The sequence below is a fragment of the Strix aluco genome, chromosome 1, assembly GCF_031877795.1.
Source record: "Strix aluco isolate bStrAlu1 chromosome 1, bStrAlu1.hap1, whole genome shotgun sequence".
NCBI lineage: Eukaryota > Metazoa > Chordata > Aves > Strigiformes > Strigidae > Strix > Strix aluco.
In genome coordinates, this window is record NC_133931.1 from 90,403,795 (window position 1) to 90,420,025 (window position 16,231).

Here is a 16,231-nt window from a genome sequence, read left to right on the forward strand (position 1 = left end):
TTGATAGTCAAGACACCAAAACACACCCTACAGATTCTGAAATGAAATTCCTTTGATATTCTTGGTTTTCTTTCAGACCAAGGGAAGGATCATCCCTGAAATTCTCCTTTGTTGCAGTCTTCACAGAAACATATATTTTCATCTTGTCAAGTCAAAAACATTCAGCTATAATGATATATTATCCCTCTACAGATGTCTGTATGACACTGCTTTGTAAGGTGACTGTAGAGAAATATTATATGAGTAACTTGTTTGTTGGCTTGTGAAAACAGAGAGAATACTTCACGTGACACCTGGCTTTCAAAATATCATGCACACAATACAGTGCAATATTAAACATACAATAATATTCATTGTTTTATTAAAAAGAATAGTTTTGGATTAAGGAAGAAATTGAGTTTATCTACAAAAATACAGTGCCAAGTCTGTGCATTTTTATTGCTACAGCCCACACTAACGAACTGTAATATTTCACCTTCTTGAACAACAAAGTGGAAGTTTGTCCCTCTCACATAAACCAGCATTTGGCTTTGTTCTTTTGAGGTCCCTTCCCACTCTTTTCTTTTTAGTCCTATTTACAAAATCTACAATTAATTGGGATTTTGTATGGGTTTTTTCCCCTAAATTAAAATTACCTTTAAGATTCCAGTCATAAAGCTCCAAAATATCTTTGAATAGATACGAAGAGAACAGCTCAAGACCTCTCACACAAAAATTCTGGGGAAAGAGAAAAATAAACCAAAATTACAATTATATAATACTGTAATACAAATAATGCCACTCACGTATATTTAAATAAAACAATGAAAAAAACAGTGTCATCATATTTGCCAACTGCAAGACACTAGGCTTTGGAAACAATATTGATATATCTATAATCATCTACTGTAACATAACACAGTGATCTCTTCAGAAATCACTGTCAAGAAAGCATTGTAATGAAGACTCTTTAGTCAATGTCCAAATCAACACTACAGGCAGAAATTATGAATCTGTGATAATTCACCACGCACTAAAACCCTTTCACCTGAGTACGTTAAGCAGATGACATATTTCTGAGAAGGACCTTCTTCATAATTCACTTTTTCCTACATGTTCATACTAAAAGTTTATAAATCACCATCTGTGATCACTTTCATAGCACCATATCAGCACAAAGTAAATTGAGGGTTTTGACCTCAAGAACCAGCAGGAAAAGAGAAGAAAAAAAAGGAAAAAAAAAAAAAACGAGATTCTTCTCATCAAGTGGGGAAGCAGCTCCTCCAAAGTAAAGAGCTTTTATTCAGAAATTAAGGAACTTAAAAAGCCTTCCTTAATGAACAAAATTGAGCCAGGTTGATATAAATTTTATGTGTATGATAGCAGCCATAAATTTCAAACTCAACAACACAATCTCTTTCACAAGAATGCATTAATAAAGACAGTCTGCAAATAGTGCTGCAGCCAGTTGACCAGGAGAAAAAAAAAATGTCAGATTCTCTATTTTGCTTGGTGGCCATTTGTTGGTTTAGAACAAGATTTGGTGACAACACAGCAGATTCAGTAACAAGAAATGAATTGCTTTGATCACATTAATCTTGCTGAGGAATTTCAGGGTTCTTGCATATATTTAGATGCTGTTGAGCAACAAAAAGCGATAACTAGAAAGAAAAATGTAAATATATGTGACTAAATTAAACACTGATCCTATCTTTGTAGTTAATATGCAGGGGTGTTTCTGTACCTACACATGCTGTTCCACTGCAGCAATTTACTTCACAAACTGGCTTCACGAGGGATTAATTTGTAATAAAAAAAAAGATTATGAACTGAATGTGCTTTGTTTGTATCCACCGGAAATTTGTTTTGGCAACAGCTTATATTAAGTACCGATAAGCAATCTTCAGAGCTTCAAATTTATGATTAAGTTTCAGCTCTGCCATTGACTTATGTGGTCCTGGCAAACCAGCACCTCCATATGCCTTATTTTTGTCATCCGTAAAAGAAGGATAATGCCCAAGTCATCTTACAGATAAGAGTACCTGATGCATATTGTATATAAATTAAAATGAAAACAAGCTATGCATATAAGCACTTCTCAATATTTGATTTTAATATATGATAGCCTAGGTAGATGGATTTATGCTAGTACCTGTGAGTGCAAGTTCCTTTTTTGAGTCATTCGTTCAGAACACAGCCTGTCTCTTAGAGACTTCATGAGATGGGACTCTGAAGAGTTTACTCTATTAAGCATACCAACAACTCATAATCCACTCTGACTTTTTAACTAATTATCCTTCTTACCTCCGGCATCATCTCCTCAATGAAATGAATTGTATAGTCAATGTTAAATCTGATTACTTTACATAGAGGAATCTGGAAGGAAAATAGAAATTCAGCATGAAAAACTATACAGCATCATATGTATATTTAATAAAATTTTGTATGCAAAGGTATTGCTGTCTGCTGAAAAGGGCACTTACTAAAACAGCTGCTCTGGGGGATCATGCAAAGACAGGAGCACAAGCATGTGCAAGAGAAGTAACAGTTCTAACCTCCACCTTTGTGGATGGTAAAGGAAGATTAAATAATGCCATCTACTGGAGATGAAAATTTATTTAGAAGAAAAAGCAAAGCTCAGTAAACCCATATCTTCTCTCACTTGTATATTTGGAAGTGAATTTATAGTTGGTGATACAACATGTCAGACTGATACAGTGACCCGAAGGCATGGTGTTTGTAACACACTATCAATTCTGTTAGCTATACTGTCTTAAAATATGGCTTTAAGTCATAGCAACACAATGTAGGAACTTCAGAATAAATTTATAGGTTTATACTAATTTCATCCAGTAAATATTCTCAGAGTTCACTCAACTAACCAGTAAGACAAACATCTAATTACTTTTTTTCACCTTTGAAAAAAGGTTCCTTTGTTTGCAAAGTCTATGGACTGTTGAAGGTTTTTGTTTGGTTGGTTTTTTTAAAAGGGATTTTTAAAAGCAAAAAAGCTAAATTTCTAAAAGACTACAGAAATGCCTAATCATACCCTACACATCTACAGCTCTTAGAAGGTTACTGTTCACTGGTCTTGCAAGCATAAAAGAATCTTAGAACAATTCAATGGTCTGTGAAAATGAAGCAAACCAAGGTTATTTTGCATTGATAATCACATAAATAAATATCTGAACAGTGCTAGGGTGGCACTGAAATCAACAGACTTAGCAGAGGTGTGATATTCTGCTTGCATCTTCTTGCAGCCCACTGTCAAACATTTGACTGTTTTGTCTATAAAAATCTGTCAATATCTGCATGATAAACTAACAAGCTATACCAAACAACCAAACAAAAAATAGCGTTTCCTAAAATTTGATACAATATTAAAGGTGAATACTAAAATACAAAACCTTGGAAGTCAAATGTCCCATTTAGAACCTGAGGAGAGGACAACCTGTCACATTTAAATTAGAGAGGCTTTTTTAAAAAAAAAATAAAATACAGGGAGTGTTTGATTGCTTTCTAACATGTTAGTTCAACCAGGAGAGGATATTCTGATTCAGAAACTCAGTAGCCTGGGGTATTTTCCTTTATATCGAATAGAAGATGAATGCTTTAGAGAAGTGACCACAACCAAAATCTCCACGAATTAAGAGTTCCACATACACAGGCAAATACATAGCAAAGGAACATGTGGTTGGTGCTATAACACTGTTTTGGTAGTTATATTGAGTTTTTAGAAGAGAGAAATCCCTTTAGAGTGGATCTCTGAAAAAAGTACGTCATGTAAAGGGAAAACCTTTTGTTGTTGTTGTTGCTGTTTTTTTAAACTTTTCCAACTTAACAAACCTCCTCACCTAATTTAAATTCAATAAACAGTTTTCACAAGTTCTTCCATGGTTTGTTTCGCTTCCAAACTGTGAAACATGTAAAAACATTACTTTGATGCACATCACAGTCTCAGTCACAGTTTGAAGACAATGCTTAGCACAATTAGTCAAGACAAAACCTGAGATTCATTAGCATAAATGTCTTTCCTCCGTCCCCAATGCTGGCAAATTGTTTGTAACACACATATATCATTGTTTTAGAGAAGTTCTACTTCAGGGCAGAAACAGCTCAAGTTCCAAACAAGTCCCATGTATGTAGTAATGAACATACTTACGTTTGTTAGTGGGGCATGTGCAAACATTGAGAACCCTTCAAAGATATATTCGTGGTCATCATACTCAATAACAGTAGGTCTGTCTGTCTTAAAAAAGCAAACAAAACCACCACAGAGTAAGCAAGAAGCAGTACTACTTCCATGACTAAAAACAAAATTAGAGATCTAGTTAGAATTATTTATAAAGTACTTACTAAGAAGTTTGTGGGAGGTGACACAGTAATTCGATAGTGGTATAGTCTTCCAGCATTGTTGGTCATGGGGCGACATGGTTTAATGGGCTTAAAGAAAGAGATGAGTACAATTATGTGTAGAGTCAAGGTAAATTTAGATTAAAAGAGAGAATAAAGTATTCCTAATAGCCATGAAATACGCACTAGGAAAAATTAAATAAAGGCAGGTAGTCAAAATCAAGCATTCTGGGAAGAGGGAAAGTGTGGCCTTATCTACTTTTTCACTTTCAGAAATATCTTTAAAGCTATTCAAAAGGAAAAAAAGGTGAAAAACACTGCTGTAGTTTTTTTCATTTTCCATTTGATTCTCCATCTTTCTTATGGACAGCAGTTAGTTGTTTACATACCAGACTAATTTCCTCTTTTATATAAACTTGTTTCAAGAAACTGATTTTAAAAGCTTACAAAAAGCAACCTGGACCTACCATGAGAAGATCTCAAAGTATGTTATCAAGACAGACAGGTATCAGCTCATCTGCTGGGGCAAATCTGGGGCCTGAAGAGAAGGGATTATTCTATCACCACAGAGGTAGCTCTGGTAATCCTGCTCTGTCTGCCAGATTGTAATGCCTGCCTGTGAGGTCCAAAGGCAGCCAGCCCTCTGTGTACTCTGATTGTAACACCAAAGGCCTGGGATTCATGTTTTCTTCCACCTTGTTCTGAAGCAGCCCAGTTTAAAGACCTAAAATTCCTCAACAGTCAGACAAAACCAGTTTCTCATACATCCTACATCCAATTTGCTGAAGTTCAAAGGCTGCCACTAGCTTGTTCAGAATACATCTGGCTGCACAGAAAAAAAAAAATCACCACAGCAAGTGGGGTACTACTTTAAACAGCATTACAAAAGTTGGCCTGATTGCAACACCACTATACAGGTCTGTGCACTTTGCAAAACTCATCCAGTAAGTACGGTAATTACTCTGGCTGTTCAGCCCCAAATTGAGCTTCTCACTGCTGCAACAAGACAGTTACAAACTAGCTAGTTTAAAGCTAGGGCGTTTTATCTACAGGGCACTAAAAACTACTATATCCTAGGAGATTTTCTGAAACCTAATATTCCCAGCTGGCCTTGCTCCAGGAGCAGCTGCCTTCATGCAGCAAGTTTTATATATCAGCTTTCTCCTCCAAAATTTTCTCCCGCCTTCTCTGCAAGAAAAACACTAGAGAAAATGTGGGAAGGAATTGATCCTGAACTGGAACGATTTATAGTAAGCTTCAGACCAAAGCCATTTTTCTGAACTGGAATAATTCACAGAAACATTCATAAATCCTTAACTACAGAGAAATACAAGAATGTTTCAGTAAATATATGTAAAAAGGCATATAATAAAATTCTTCAAGAAAAATTACAAAGGTAAATTGTAAAACTTACATATTAATGTTCTCCAATTCTTTCACAAGAACAAAGTTTTTTAGAATGAAAAAGCTTGAGGTCATACAAGCACTATTTTTATTTCCAGAAATAATACTGATCACAAAGCGTGCTCTATCCAAATTAATATTTCTAAGGAAAATAACCGAACACTATTTCAACATTTTTCAAAAGAAAAGCACTACCATTCTAAAATGGGTTTCAGGAAGCTAATGGAGTCATTTTTTCTAATCACATATTCATAAAAAACTTAATAAACCGTTTGACAGTTTGCAGTGCAGACACACTCTAGTATTAAGGCAAGAACACCTCCTGACCAGCTTCCTGTTACTGTCAGCAGCAGAATTACTCTTTTATTTACTTTTACTTTTAAAGCAATCCTTTCACAAAGAGGGCCCTCGTAACATACTCATCCACTTGAAGGTAGTAGCTCTTTGATCACAAGTTCTTTTCTATTAATGTAATTCTGTTTCAGAAACTTTAAAAAAAAAAACAAACCCAGAACTGAACAAATGCAGGCTAAAGTTTTCCACAGTTTTCAGGTAAATTTCATTACTGGTATTGCATTTTAAATATGAGGTTACACAACTAAGTGATTTAAAGTCGCACAGGAGTTTTTACTCAGCCTGTAATTCACAGAAAAAAACCCTCAAATCAACCCAAGTATGAGTTTACAGCAGCAAGTCTGTATTCATGATTGCAATTCTTAGAATTACTTACCTCTTCACCGGGATAAATGCCATGTCTTATTCCCGTTCGTCGGGCTTTAGCACTGCACTTGCACAAAGGTCCGTCATTCATCTGTCAAAAACAAAATAGGATTCTGTTTTTATTGAAAAATGGTTTTAGAAAAGTATGTTGGTTTTAATGCTCAGTGTGCTGATGCTTCTAAAAGCCTGTCATGCTTAGATTAAGTGGATGTTCTTAAGCCAATAAAACTGAAAACAGTATAGACTAATGTAAGAAAACTGCACAATAGCATTAGAACTTCATCACTGTTCCAGAAGCACAAGATGGAAAAACGCTCTCAGCAGAATTGTACCACTCTACTATCATACATTTTTTTCATTTCTTACACATACAAACAGCATGCTGTCTGCCTAAAACAGAATTCAGGCCCTAAATATGCACATGCAAATATTTACATACTGGAATCTCCATGTTCAAACAGTTCCACTAAGTTCACTGATGGAAATCCCACCCCTGACTAACCCCTCTGCCATGCGGCAAGGCTATCACCCAAAATATGCAAACCAGACCATTTGCAGATTTTACTCGGTACTTTAAAGAACTAATAGCAACACTTCAAATCCATCCTGTGAACAGATCAGTAAAAAAAAGGAAGGGGGAAATAATATCCACTTCAGTGTCCTGTATGGGTGCCTCAAGTAGCTATACCAAAAAGGGCCATTGCACAGAGTATAAAGCTAGTGTCTGTCTTTCCACTTTTATGACCAGGTTCAATGCAGACTATCAATTACTGCAATTCCCTAAAGCTTTCTGCTCTTAACACCACGCCCAATGCAGAAATCCAACAAAAAAATACCCAGAACCAAACCAGAGAAACAAATTAAGTTCCCAACCCCAGGCTTTAATGGAGTTTTTCAAAGTTTGAATCCAAGAACAGAAACTTTTTTTTCAGACTTAGAAAAACCTCAACAACTTTGCAATGCAATACAAAACCAGCAAAACTTGCCATGCCATTATAAGCAGTTTGAAAATGTTAACAGCATCCATGGTGGGGCTAAATAGCATCATCACAAAACAGATATAATGTGAAGATACCTTAGGAAGCAAGAACCACCAAACTGCTGTTAATGTACCCTTTAGACAGTTGAAAGAGGCACGCAACTTTTTAGTTTTGATGTTAATTCTCTGAATCTTCATCTCAATTTAATTTCTTCAGACTGGCACAATGCATACATGCAAAGCACCATAAGAAGTAGGGCACTTCTCTACTCCTTTGGAAACCTAGTCATGCAATCTTAACAACAGAGTGACAGGACAGCTTTTTGTTCACACATTATTTTTCCACACTCTGAGACCCTTGAAGAAAGTACAGGCTCAGTGAAATTGAATCATGCTTATAGCTAAAAGCATACTTTCTCACTGGTTTATACAATCACAAAACAGAAGAGTTAAAATAAGCTGTCAATAGCAAATTGCTCATCACTCCCTCAAAAATAAGGGCCTACTGAGGCTATTAAAATAATCATCACTTATTTTTGAAAATCTCATCCTGAATTCTTAGCTCTGTTCAGCACTAACACTGCCTCTGTTACATTAAATGTACAGACCAAAACTGAGAGAGATGTGAAGTACCTGTAAAGCTCAGGACTACAGAAACAAGTCAGATACATATCTATCTTGTCCCTGATGACACTGCTCATGGAAAAAAATGCAGAAGAACAATCATGAAGTGATGATAAAATTATATGAAAAGATCACAATTTTACCTAGGCAATGGCTTCTAAGTTTCTCTGACCAACAGGGCAACACAAACAAGCAGATAACACTTGTAAGGAAAAGGCCACTGTGGTGGCATCAGCTTTAACAATTTATTTTCTGGCAACTGCCAGCACTGCTCAAAATTACCCAAAGTAAAAACCACACTGCTCAGATTAAGGGTTGGGAAGATCCATCCTAAAAATTTAGTTCCATGTCAGAGGGTGTACTTGTACATGCCAGCGTGCACAGCAATCATTCCTGTTTTATGTAGTGAGTTAGAAAACCATTTTGGCATACCAGATAAATACCTAGGAAAACTACAAAATGTTTTCAAATAAAATCTACTCAGAACTAGTACAGCATTGACAAGCTTGCCATGATCTGATTTTAGCCCCTTAGAATCATAGAAGATCTCAAGTTGAAAGGGACCCATAAAGATCATCGAGTACAACTCCCTGCTCCTCGCAGGACCACCTAACACCAAACCAAACATCAGCATGCTCCCTACCATCCCCAGACTCAGGTGCTTTGGGCTACAGCTGCCAGTTTGTACTGGGATGGGGCCCCATTCTGTACTGAGGCAAGGCCAGGGGATCCCATTTGTACTGGGACAAAGCCCAGTCTATACTGGGAGGAGGCCAGGGGATCCAGTTTTTACTCAGACTGGGCAAAGAGTGTACTGGGAATGGAGCCAGGGATTCCAGTTTGTACTGGGACAGGACCCAATCTGTACTGATAAAGGGCCAGGGGATCCAGTTTGTAATGGGGTGGGGCCCAGCCTCAACTGGATGAAGCATCACTCTCAATAAAGTTTTTGGGAAAGAAAGTTTTCCAGCAGGAAACTCATAAACCACACATTCCTGAACCTATTCATTGTACAGTTATTTCAATTCTTTTTATTTAGCTAATATTCTGGCCTCGAACATTACTTTGAAGTGTGCCCAAGAGCTACACAATTTTTTCAGTTAAATATCTAAACAGTTCGCTAATTTTGTTTTCCATGCAAATAAAAACAGCTAGCTATGCTCAGTCAAAATATTATTTTTTCTTAACTAGAAGCATAAATATGAGTCTGTAATAGAATATTCAACAGACCTTTGAATTACCACAGTGGCAATAAGAATTGCAGTATCTCTTCGCATTGTGATTTGTTGCACACTAAACTTATGCATCACACAAAGTGCCAGAAAAATAAATTTACTGATGTGCCATTTGACAATGAGTTAGAATAGACTGTAAAATATTTAAGTAAGAAAGATGAAGATGGCAAATTTGCAAACAAAAACTAGTCTTCTGTGCAATGTATACATGCAAAACAACACTTCATGAGCTGAGCAATTACATTTAATGAGAACTATAATCTCCATGCAATTACAAAAGAACCATTAGACAAGAAATTAGGAGCATTAGCTGCATATTTAAAACATTATTTATCATAATGAGCTAACAGCTTTTAGGTGAAAAATTTGTAAAGGAGGTAAAGTCTTTTCTCCATCCCAGAATTCATCTGTGTACCTTTATCTCAGGGCTAAGAGGACAGCATTAGTACACTGTTAGCAATTCAGGTTTTATTAACACTGTCAGACATGACTCCAGCTGAATAATCCCCAGGATTCATGAGCTGGAACCACACTCTTGAAATCAAAAGCGAAGTGCTTTGAAGAAGATAAGAGAGAAAAGGGAAAAGAGGGGTAAAAAATGCATATTGAAATAGATGTCACTCAGCATGTCTGACAACAATGCAGGTCTACAGGGGAGAATGACTTTCAGACACAGTACTTTTTCCTCTCACCATACCTGTCCTGGATCATTGTACCACAGCTCTTCATGGAGACGATCAGGGTGTGCTTTTTTACGCTTAATTTCTGCAATGACGTCAAACACATCCGAATCTGAACTGCTAGAGCAGCTGCTGTCTTCTTCAGAGTCACAGTCTGAGTCACTGGAACTCTCTGATGCACACAGGAAAAATAAAGTCAGATGAAAAACACTTCCACACACTCTCTTCTCCAACAGCAATGCATTTTCTAACATGACATAGCTAACAGTGCATACTCAAAAGCTGTGCATGACATTCACACTAACAAAAAGAGCAACTGCATTTTTAACTAAAAATCACAGCAAATGCTATGGATATTAAATGCCTATAACAACTTATCCTGGTTTTGGCTGGGTTAGAATTAATTTTCTTCCTAGTATATGGTATAGTGTTGTGTTTTGGATTTACTATGAGAATAATGTTGATAACAAACTGACGTTCTTAGCTGTTGCTAAGTAGTGCTTATACTAAGTCAAGGATTTTTCAGCTTCTCATGCCCTGCCAGCAAGAAGGCTGGAGGGGCACAAGAAGTTGGGAGGGGACACAGCCAGCACAGCTGATGCAAACTGGCCAAAGGACTATTCCATACTATATGATGTCATGCCCAGTATATAGACTAGGGGGAGCTGGCCAGGAGGGGTGGATCGCTGCTCGGGGACTGGGCTGAGTATTGGTCAGTGGGTGGTTAGCAATTGCATTGTGCATCACTTGTCTTTCTTGGGTTTTATTTCACTCTCTTTTTGTTATCTTCCCTTTCTTTACCATTATTATTATTACTATTATAATATTTTATTTTTATTTCAATTATTAAACTCTTATTATCTCAACCCACAAGTTTTACTTGTTTTTGATTCTCCTCCCCATGCCACCACAGTGAGGTTGAGGGGGAGTGAGTGAGCAGCTGCATGCTGCTTAGCTGCTGGCTGGGGTTAAACCGTGACACAACTGCATCTGTCTGCACGCATGAGAGATTGCTGTTTGGCTGTCCAGCAGCAGCACTGATCAGCTGTAGAACAATTTCAGTTAGTTGACAATAAAGATTATAGAGTTATAACCAACACAAGTATTACTGTAAGGTTTAAAAAAAAAATAATAAAAAAGATAAAAAAGAATACATGTAAGGTCAGTAGCATGAGCTAAACAGAACCTCTGGTTGTTTAAAAGTTTATTCTGCTTGCTCTGAGCAAAGTGCTTATGTCTTGTTTCATTTTACCTAAAAATGCTCCTGTCTGTAGCAGGATATTGTCTATTCAAGAGTTGCAAAACAGCACATACATATAGAATTATTATAGAACATGTACTGTTATATGCATTTTTCAAAGTCAATTATTTTTAATAGATCCATTATCACATATTAGAAACCACAGACAAGAAGAAAACCTGGAACTACTAGCTGAGTGAATCCAGTTATATGGTTTTTGAAAGCCCTGTTCTATGAGTTTTCTTCCTTTATTTTTTTTTAGACATTTTTCTTTGTATTAATTGAAATAATTTTTCTGATGTATCAGATGGGAGAACAATGCTAAAGAAAAAAAAGAATAGAAGGTGGTCTTAGACTTGCTAAAATGTCTCCTTTGTGGTGTTGTCGAAGTAACGTTAAAAAGTGTCTGGACTTAATTACAAAAAAAATCCGAAAGACCCCCCACAAAAAACCCAAAGCCTGGTCTCACGTTATCTTTAACCCCCTGTGGTACTTAAAAGCCACTCCCTTTCTTATCCATGTAATGTCACTCATTTCCACAGATCTCCTCAGCTCCAATTTAAACAAATGCCTTCATAGCCAAGACACATACCATGATGCAAGTAAGGTTTATTATTCCTGGAAGGAGGGATGCAATATTTCTTCCATTTCTAAGTTTTGACTTAAGAGAAAACATATTACTACACTGCCAGTGCTTTGAAATACTGTGAAACTATGATTTAAAATATGTGTATTTATTAAATACAAGACTCTCCTTAGTTAAAAGAAGAAGGAGGAGCGAGAGAAAATGAGAGAATATTACTAGTAAGATAAATTTTCCTTTTTTAAAAAAAAAAGAATCAAGATGTATTTTTATGTAGTCCATAATTCAGCATAAGGTGCTACTAAAATACGTCCTTGGGACATACGGTTTACATAGTTCATATATGCTCAGTTGAAATCACGTTTTGTCTAACTGTGCGTACATGCATATTCCTACAAATATTCAGAAACACTTGAGATTTAAAAGTTCTCTGATAAACATTAATCAGTTGTATAAGTCTACTTTTAGGTGCAAAATGAGTGTGGAATCTGTGAGTTCTGGAAGTTATTGAAATCAGCCTTTCATGATCTAAAAAGTGCTCTTGGGAGTGCATTGCTATCTCACTACAACACACAATTACTGCTAACACAAGGCAGAATAGTGAAAGCGTTTACTTAAGCACAAAATAAGACAAACTATTGACACTATAGAAGCATGGCTGTAGGAGAAGCTGGCACAAACACCAAGTCAGCCCAGGGGACCCGCACAGATACAGAGCCTTCAGGTCCTCCAGAAAGAGTGAAAAAAGAAACACAGATAAGTTGCTCTTGGCAACTATCATATTTTAGCATGGAGCAGCAAAGGAACTCTTTCTGCAGAGATCTGAGGAAGTGAAGCTTTACGCAGGTATGTTGAATGAAGCAATTTTGTCCTTGCTTCATCTACGTGAAAATATACCTCCTCAAAAACCCTATAACTTTGCTAGTGATTCCTGAGTGAATTTAAATACGTGCAAATCCACTGTTCAAAAAAAGTAAAAAAGGTTTTTCCTTTACTAAAGTGAATTCACATTTCATTTAATCTGTTTACTTTTTTCTCTCACTTTTATTGTATCTTATATACTGCCAGCATGTAACTGACCATGTCATTATATACCTGTACTTCAACTTCAGAATATTTGATATGTGATTTTTAATGAGTTGCTAGGCTCAGATATGAGAGTCTGAAGCACCTCAATGGGCAAATATGAAGCATCAGTTACAAAGCAAGCCCAACAGAGTATCTAAATTAATGGGATATGCCTAAGAACTTCTTGAACCAATGCAACTGAAAAACACACTATGAAACACTGAAATGCTGGAAGTATAAAAGGAGCAGCTAACAGTTCTCACAAAACAAAGTAAGAAAAATAGCTTTCACTGACTTCTGAGTAGACAAATTGTTATCAAAAAGTATGCCCTGCTAATTCAGTCAGTGTTTCCCCAATAACTGATACAGCTAGCAGACTTATTTCACTGCAAGATCCATATGGGCGATGCACAACAGTGCAGACAAACTATGTTTTGAAAAGATACTTCTGCATAAGATTTTAGTAAGGAGAGCTGCATATTTTGATTATCCAGAAGAAAGATGAACTCAGTGCCATAACAAGCATCCATATGAGTTTATCACCACTACTCTTACTTCCTTTTTAGAAATATAAGACCAGAAGCTCCTCAAAGCCTCTTGTGTGCCATGCTTTGGCCTATCTGATCATGCTCAGGGTGCTTTCATGCCATGGAAGAGACTTTACCATAAGGCAGTGCTGGATACTCTCCATTTTCCCTTAGGCTTTCTGGGTAAAGAATCTAGCTTTACTTCAGTCAAAAGCAAAAGCAGAACTCCCATGGATATGTAATACAAAGGAAGGATTTAAAAAACACATATTAACCTACCAACATTATTAAATGCACACAACTGCCAAAACCAGGTTAACTACAGATTAATTTCAGAGCTTTGTCATCATTTCTATCTACCTAAATCTTCATCCAGCTTGGTCTTTGGTGGCTCCCATGGTGGCCTGGCTGCTTTGGCCTTCGCCTGTCGCTTTCCTAACTCCTCGTCAAACTTTTCATACAGATCTCGGAGCTTGCTTGTTCCTACTACAGTAGAGTCACCCTGTTAATTAAAAAAACAGAACAACAACAATAAAAAAAGACAGCGTCGAAATAGTGCACGAACACAACATGTACCAGTGTTTCATGAAGAAAAGCAAGAGCGGGAAAAGACAGATCTGTGGAGTTCAATGAAACATGGAAATACTTGTTAGGGCTTTAGCATACCATTACATTGCTCCACCAGGTGAATTAGCAGAAAGATGACTTCATCTGCTGGTGCATTATCATCAAACCTTTGGCCTAACGAAGCAGAACTATGGCTAAGAGTATTTAGTACAACTCAGCATTGATTTTTAACAGGTTTAGAAGAAACAGGAGACCTGTTAAAGTATTCTGCAATTAAAAATAATTTTATCACACACAGGAAACACAAAATCCAGCTCATTTTGTTGCCTGCTTTAAATTACCATAAATTCACTCTCCATGTCATTCTCAAAAAAAACCCACAACCAACCATGAACAGAAGAAAAATACAAAAAACCAGAAATCTCCCCCCCCCCATCACTACTCCACCAGCAAATGTTATTGTCAAACACAAAGAATCCTGACTTCCTGCTTCTGTACAAAATTTCTCCAAGGCTGTGGGAATATATGGCGCTTGAGGCTTCTTTGCTCAAATATAGGTATAATGGAAAAAAACCCCACCCTTCCCTCCTGGAGACAAAAAAGTACCCCTCTTCCATGTACCACTAATCTGAATGCAAACAGACAGAAGAAACTGATGAAAATAGAGTATCAACAAATAAAGCCCTTAACAGGGTTAAAAGACTGAGATGGTTGGGAGGAGAGAAGGATTAAATGACAGAAAACATGATCCTGATGAAGGGTTCATATTAATCAAATAATCAATAACAGACTGTATACAGTGATTTTAGAGTTCTCCCACAAACATACCACTTGATCCATAGGGTCATTGGAATAATAGCTTTCAGAATGGGTACAGCGAACCCAGACTGGCTTAAGTAATTCCTCATCTTCCTCTTCATTTTTTTCAGATGCATTCTCCTCTGATTCTTTGTCTTTCATAGCAGTATAATTTTTCTCTTTGCTGGAGCTCTGGTTCTCAGACCACCTTTCTCTGTCCTCCTCCCATCGGGGTCTCTTTCTCTCTCTGCTTGGAGACCGGCTTAGTGGAAGAAAGCAAACAAAAGCAATTCTCTTTATTATTTTAACAGTGACAGTTTTATAATGAAAAACAAATAGTTTGCTTCAGATCAGTATATCATTCTATCATAAATAACAGTAAAACCCAATTGCCTCTTCCTGCTTTTAACTTGCACCATAGAGTACTTTTAGTTCTGACCTACTATAAAAAATGACTTAAAACTGAAAGTGCTTTTGTATTTTAAACCTTATTCTAGAATTTAAAAAAACACATGCTATTTTAGATTAAAATTCCTACTTGCATTCTAGGTAACCTTCTTTTAATTTTGTTCCAAAGTTGGAAACTCATCACTAAAAACTAAAAGTCACAGCACTCACAACCAAAAGTTACAACATAAAGAGGTTTTAATACATAGCCCACAAACTATTTGCATGAGAAAAGAAACAGGGTTTTATTAGAAGGATTATACAGAAGCCACACTGCTTGTGCTACTCTCTTGCATTCCTTTGAACAAACCAATCTGTGATATTACTTATGTATCACAAGAGTAATGCTTTCAAAAGCTAAATATAGGAAAACGACTTTTTTGTTATCTCCTCTGTCTACAAAACCAATAATGTTGCACTGGTTTCAGCTATCCAGGATTCAGGAGGAAAGGAGCATCAATATAAAAAAAGCTCCTAAAAGATGATCTAAACATAGAATGACTTTAAACAATCTTAGTATTTTACAGACTGGAAGCAGATGTAATAGGAAGTCTTTAGGACACAGCAATGAAACCCTATGTCCAAAGATTAATCCTGTTTCTAACTCTACAAGGCCTTGAAATAACTGATATTTGCATGTATAAGCAGTGGTTATAAATTTGACACTCATCTTTTCTGTGTTTCAAATCAGGCACATATGCATACACAAAAACTCAACGTGTGGATGCACAGAGTCTCAAATACACAAGAGACTGAATGTAACTTTCCTTACCTTCCTGCTCTCTTGTAATCTTTTTTGTAGGATCTGTCTGGTGATGGTGATCTTCTGCTGTCACGGTGCCTATGCCTCTCCCTCTCCCGCTCCCTTGGAGAGTTCAAAACATAAGTTAAATGAGAAATCTGGCATTTCATACATTCCAAACCTGAAAGGAGCACCGAAGCAGGCTGACACCATGTTATGCAAAATGACACACACATGCTGATTGCTAAAAATCCAGACATTCTTAATGCTGACCTTCAAGAAATT

The 16,231-nt window shown here is 36.7% G+C and overlaps 1 protein-coding gene across 6 annotated transcripts in view; it reads right to left on the reverse strand.

Annotated features, from left to right (window-relative positions):
* The window catches only part of DROSHA (drosha ribonuclease III), a 75,725-nt gene that overhangs the window by 52,994 nt on the left and 6,500 nt on the right, over positions 1-16,231 (reverse strand). For all 6 annotated transcript variants that reach the window (XM_074826559.1, XM_074826569.1, XM_074826550.1 and 3 more), the window contains 9 exons: positions 15,977-16,069; positions 14,788-15,019; positions 13,753-13,894; positions 9,992-10,146; positions 6,467-6,547; positions 4,336-4,422; positions 4,142-4,228; positions 2,284-2,355; positions 636-717 (listed from right to left, as the gene is read on the reverse strand). In XM_074826559.1, the coding sequence (XP_074682660.1) occupies positions 636-717; positions 2,284-2,355; positions 4,142-4,228; positions 4,336-4,422; positions 6,467-6,547; positions 9,992-10,146; positions 13,753-13,894; positions 14,788-15,019; positions 15,977-16,069 (1,031 nt within the window). The remainder of the gene's footprint in view (positions 1-635; positions 718-2,283; positions 2,356-4,141; positions 4,229-4,335; positions 4,423-6,466; positions 6,548-9,991; positions 10,147-13,752; positions 13,895-14,787; positions 15,020-15,976; positions 16,070-16,231) is intronic.